At 40.4% G+C, this 5,907-nt stretch overlaps 1 protein-coding gene across 1 annotated transcript in view; it reads right to left on the bottom strand.

Annotated features, from left to right (window-relative positions):
• Positions 1 to 1,420, bottom strand: part of LOC116890351 (mucin-19-like) — a 32,669-nt gene extending 31,249 nt beyond the window's left edge. The window contains exons 1-2 of the mRNA XM_032891006.1: positions 1,291 to 1,420; positions 46 to 756 (exon numbers count right to left, since the gene is read on the bottom strand). Coding sequence (XP_032746897.1) covers positions 46 to 756; positions 1,291 to 1,420 — 841 coding nt within the window. The remainder of the gene's footprint in view (positions 1 to 45; positions 757 to 1,290) is intronic.
• Between the last annotated feature and the right edge of the window lie 4,487 nt (positions 1,421 to 5,907).

The raw sequence follows: 5,907 nt of genomic DNA, 5'->3' as shown, positions 1-5,907 counted from the left end.
ATGTGGGAACAGCAGCTGAAGTTCCTTTAGACACAGCCGTTGTGCCTTCCCTCACCGCTGTGGAGACAGCAGGAACAGGGCTTGTAGAAGAGCCTAGAGTGGAGGCTGGACTTTCAGCTGTAGAAGCAGGACCTGAGCTTTCATTAGAAGCTGCCGTGGGAGCCGCTGTGGTGGTAGTGGTCGTATCTGCCTTTCCAGGAGTAGAGGCTGCACTGGCAGTGGTGCCAGCAGGAACTTCTGTTCTACCAGGATTTCCAGATGTTGAGACTGGAGCTGAGGTGGCATTAGAGACTGCCACGGTGGTGCTGGTGGAGGTGGTAGTGGTGGTGGTCGCCCTAGTGGTGGTGTCTGCCTTTCCAGTAGTGGAGGCTGCACGTTCTGAGGTACCAATAGGTTCTGCTGGTGTGCCAGATTCTCCAGATATGGAGGCAGTAGATGTTGTTTCATTAGAGATTGCAATCGTGTTAGTGGGGTTGGGCGTGGGGGTGGCGGTGCTGGTGGTTGGATTGGTGGTTGTGGTAGTTTCTGCAATTCCGGAGGTGGAGGCTGCACTGCCTGAGGTACCAGCTGGTCCTGTAGAAGAGCCAGGTTGTCCAGATGGGGAGACAGCAGCTGACTTTCCATTAGAGACTGCCATGGTGGTAATGCTGGTAGTTGTGGTAATGGTACTGGTGCTGGTCGTGTTTGTGGTGTCTGCTTTTCCAGAAGTGGAGGCTGCACTGCCTGCGGTTCCTTCTGGTCCTGTAGAAGAGCCAGGTTGTCCAGATGTGGAGACAGCAGCTGACGTTCCATTAGAGACCGTTTTGGTGGTGGTGATGGTGGTGGTGGTGCTGGTGCTGGTCGTACCTGTGGTTTCTGCTTTTTCAGAAGCGGGGGCTGAATTTGGCGAGGTGAGAGCATGTTCTGCTGTGTTCACAGGTTGTTGAGATGGGGAGACAGGAGGTGCTGTTGAATTAGAGGCTGCCCTCAGCCCACTTGTGCCAGAGGTAGACATCGCAGTAGCCGAGCTTCCAGTAGGTGCTGGTGTACTGGCCTGTCCCCCAGCTGTGGAGACTACAGGACCTGCGGTTCCATTAGGGCCTGTTGAACTGTCTACTCCTTCAGATGTGGTGACAGGAGCTGAAGTACCTTTAGACACAGCCGTTGTGCCTTCCCTCACCGCTGTGGAGACAGCAGGAACAGGGCTTGTAGAAGAGCCTAGAGTGGAGGCTTGACTTTCAGATGTAGAAGCAGGACCTGAGCTTTCATTAGAAGCTGCCGTGGGAGGCTCTGTGTTGGTAGTGGTCATATCTGCCTTTCCAGGAGTAGAGGCTGCACTGGCAGTGGTGCCAGCAGGAGCTTCTGTTCTACCAGGATTTCCAGATGTTGAGACAGGAGCTGAGGTGGCATTAGAGACTGCCATGGTGTTGGCCGTGGCCATAATGCTTGTTTCTGCTTTTCCAGCAGTGGAGGCTTCCCTTGTTGAACTGCCAGCTGGAACTGTAGTTTCTCTAGACTCTGTGGAAACAGCAAACACTTGGTCTTTCAAAGCCTTTTTTAACCTTGGCAGTCTACCTTTCTAATCTTTCCAGTATTAAAGTATAAGAATCAATTTAGAGTAATTTTAGATCAATTGTTTTCTCGTAACCTCTGGGAAACTTTCTATAATTCTTCCTTTCTGTTTTGTTGGGGTTTTTTGCCCTGATATATTCCTTCAAGGTGACTGAGGTAACCAATTCTCATAATATTTGTTTCAGCCCCTTACTAAGAGCCTTTTATCCCCACTCTCATGGTGGGATGTTGATCATTCATTCTTGTTTTGGTGATAGATTTCATTTAAACTTTTCAGTTGGACATTTATTATTTTAAATTAAAGTAACTATAATGTTATTTTAAAGGGTTACTAGAAGTCCTTGTTTGCAATGGGAACTTTTGTTTCAGTTTTCACATTGCTCTTTCAGTAACTTACTGAGGTGTTTCTACATCCATGTCTACTTCCTGGGAGAGGCATTACAGCTGGAATCCAAACACAAGCTAGTTTGTAATTCTCTGCTTGGAACTCTTCAGCAGTCCTCTTTGTGCTGCTCACTTACCAATGTGATGTCATAAATGATACTATGTATGGCTTTTCTATATCAAATGAGTTAGTGCTTCAGATACAATGTTAGAAAAGACAAATGTACTTGACTAGAAAGAGAACATCCTACAGATATAGCCACGTCTTTCTTCTTGAAATAATGCTTTTATGGAAATGGCCTGTCATCCATCTCTTGGATATTTTTACCCCTCCTTAAGAAAGAAATTGGTGTATAGACAGAATATATAGAAATTGATATGTAGATTTAAAATAAAATATACACATATACTTGTATATTCTATATATAATATTTTATATATTCTTTCAATAAAAGACTAATATTGTAATACAAATATTCCAAAATGTATACATTCTAATATGTATGTCTGTAGAGACAAATAAATATGCACATGTGTAAATACAAACATGTATGGTAATATATATGCATGTTTACTCATGTTTATACATACATACTCATGTATATTCATGTTTACTCATGTATATATATACATATACACACATGTATATCGATAGTATGTATTTATAAGTTTTATGAAAAAATAAACTTTTTATCTTGATACCTCTACATTTTAATTTTTTTCAATGTTCCTTAAAACTTAAAGCAGTGTGCACAGTGTTCTGTACCAGTGTCAGCAGTTACCCTAACTGCACAGCACCCTGGTGAACCTTTAGGACAAAAGCGATCGTGGAAACTCTATTTAAATGGTTGCAAGACTCACAGCTTTCATAGCCAATTAACCAATATTGAACACTGGGTTTGCACCAGCCTGCTCATTGTAGAAAGAAAACCAAGCTGAGAGTTAGACATGCTGTTCACCGCCAGGGGCCCAGTTAATGCGGGGAGGAGGTTATCATTTTGCACGAACATGAAACCATGTAGAAATCACACTGGCTAAGATTGCGACTGACCTGGGGATATAAATTAATGAGAACAGAATGCCAAAAAACGTCTTGAATTGAACCAGTCTTCCTAAGATGCTTATGTCCCAGTGTTACTGATGCAAACCCAACTGAAAATGAAGTTGGAAAGAAGCACCTAGGCAGCTATCATTTCAAGAACATCAATCACAACCATTTTTAACTTTTTAATTAATTTGCGGGTTACAGCCCTATCATACTTGTGGCAGACAGAGGCATGCTGTGATAGTTGGCCCTTTCCTTCTACCACATAGATGCAAGGAATCGGCCTCAGATCCTCAGGCGTGGTGGCAAGTACTTTGTAATGGTAAAGCTATCTCACAGACCTGAGAGCTGATATTTCGATACAGGTAACTGCTATAATTTTTCCTCACCAAGACACATTTTATTTATATGTAAAGGATAATGATTATCAAATAAATAACACTAAGTACTATAAAATGTTTTAAATTATATTCATAACTCTATATTATATAAAGTCGTAATCTATAAATCACCATGGTTTTATTTATTTTCAGTTTATAGAAGGAAGATTATCTTCAATAAATAAAACACATGTGTATAAACTTAAGGGTTTATTAGCTTAAATAATATTCAGGCCATCCATCCATCCATCCATCCATCCATCCATCCATCCGCCCAATCATTACCAGAAACTCTATGCCAAAATAAGGAAGCTGAGCTCCTAATTTTCTTTTTTAAAATACAAAAAAACAAGTTACAGCTAAAATTTTCAACCCATTAGCGTTACCATTCATCATTAAAGTATTTGCCAGACGCTCAAGCCTAGACGAAGTTGTGAATGCCAGAATAGAAAACCAGAGCAAAAAACTTCAAGAAAGGAATAATTCACAGAAGAAAGTGAAGTCCAGTGAAGTGGGAGGAGGTCCTGATCATAGGGAAGGAGGGGTTTCAGAAACAGTGTACAACTTTTTAATGGTGTGTCTATGTGTACGTGTGTGTGAGTGCACGAGCATGTGTGTGTGTGTGCGTGTGTGTGTGTGCACGTACATGTGCATAAAAGTGTAAAGTCCTAGTGATACATTGGTTAGTCACTTTTTCTCCACAACATTTTCTCACATTTTCATTTGCCTAAGGCATGGAAGACTGTTCATTGATTGTGGTGGCTAAACTATGAAAACAATGTGGGAAAATTTAGACCTTAGTATTTCAAATACGCAATCAAACGTTTAATGTGTGTGTGTGTGTGTGTGTGTGTGTGTGTGTGTGTGTGTATAACTGTGTTACCCTAAGTTTTGGGGAACAGCATTCTAAAGATTAGAGATTACAAACAAAAGTCAGAAAATATTGTCCGTGATTGTTTTGCCTCAATGACAAAAAAATATTTCTTTTAACATTTTTTTTCAAAGACAGAAATGTAAGTATCTTCTCACTTACCATCATTGAAAAGGCACAGGCCTTGGTAGGAAAGGCAGATGGGTCTGAAATTACTACTGTCAGGGACTTACCTGACGTGGAGCTTCTGGCCCCCGTTGTCACTGCTAGGCAGAGGAGACAGATAGTTTGGAAATGTAGGTTAGAGGTTGCATAGCTAGACAAAGTGTAAACAGTATTCATCTAGATACAAGCTCCCAAAACACATATAAAGCATTGTATCACATCTGTGGGGCTCCCTGGCCAGCCTCTTATACATTTCAATATATTTTTGTAACCCACTAATCATGGCTTAAAACTAACCTTCGGGGCCCAAGTGAAAATTTTAACCATGTTGGCTAGCGTAGTTATTTCCTCCTAGCCAACAATGTGCAGTGTTCATTTGGGAGCGATGACCGTAGGGACAATGCTCTTCATCCTCAGTTTAACCAGATGGAAACCTCGATTCTAAGCATGCATGTTTAGGAAATGAATAAATGAAGGCTAGCAAACTGAGGGGCAGAACTCACAAGCCTGAGGTGGACACTCATTCTGCTATTGGGGCGTAAACGAAATATAATATAGAACATTTTATTTTTATTTACCTGCCGATGTACTTAATACGGAAGTAGTTGGAGCCAGAGAAACTGTGTAGGAACAAAGGATTTAGGAAAACAGGTTAGTTGAGGAATCTGTGCTAGGAAATTTCACTTAAAAAATATCCTGTCTGCCACTCAAATTAAAAATCATAAAATGATCCGCAAATGTGACAAACCACTGTCACATAGAAATCAGTATAAATGGCACTGCATATTATGTGCCCACAAAAATAAGAACTATTTTTTTCATCATCAGCTATAGTGACCAAGAAATACAGTTCAGAAACCAAGTCTCATCAAAGTAGGCACCACTGTCCATAGTGTTAACAGCACTTAAAGAAGGCTATCTAACTTTGTTGACAGAGTCTAAGGTTCCCTTGATTGTTGTGACCTCCCAACAGTATTCAACAGGAAATAAAATCCCTTCTAAGCCACACAAGGGAGAAGTGTGCTGTAGCAACCACAAGTGTGTTCAAAATGTTTGTAAACTCAACATCTCCAAATTAAGTTAAGCTAATTTGCACAAGAAATTCTCTTACATGCACATAAATTAAACACCTCTACCGAATAATATTACAAAGACATGATTTAAGACTAGGGAATGAACTAATCCCATTTTCAAAACATCTCTAAGGGTGATTATCATTTTCAAATATTTATATCATTAAGCTACCACATATTTCATTTACCACTTATTAAGTTATCACCTAAAAATGTCAAACTTGTGTTGATGATATTTAACTAAGTGGCACAGAGTATTTATGGCAAGTTGTAATTATTTCCCTGACTTCATTTGTAGAAATAGGATCAAGTGATATTCTGGTATTTTCTGGAAACAATATTAGTTTACATTGATATTAGCTGGTTTGCCAACATATTTTTACTGACACGAAATTGTATGAATCTATAAATCAGGGGTCCCTGACACAAAGATCGAGC

This window comes from Rattus rattus, chromosome 1 (genome assembly GCF_011064425.1).
Source record: "Rattus rattus isolate New Zealand chromosome 1, Rrattus_CSIRO_v1, whole genome shotgun sequence".
NCBI classification, from domain to species: domain Eukaryota; kingdom Metazoa; phylum Chordata; class Mammalia; order Rodentia; family Muridae; genus Rattus; species Rattus rattus.
The sequence above is the reverse complement of the archived record's forward strand: the minus strand, read 5'-3'. Positions and strand labels throughout refer to the sequence as shown.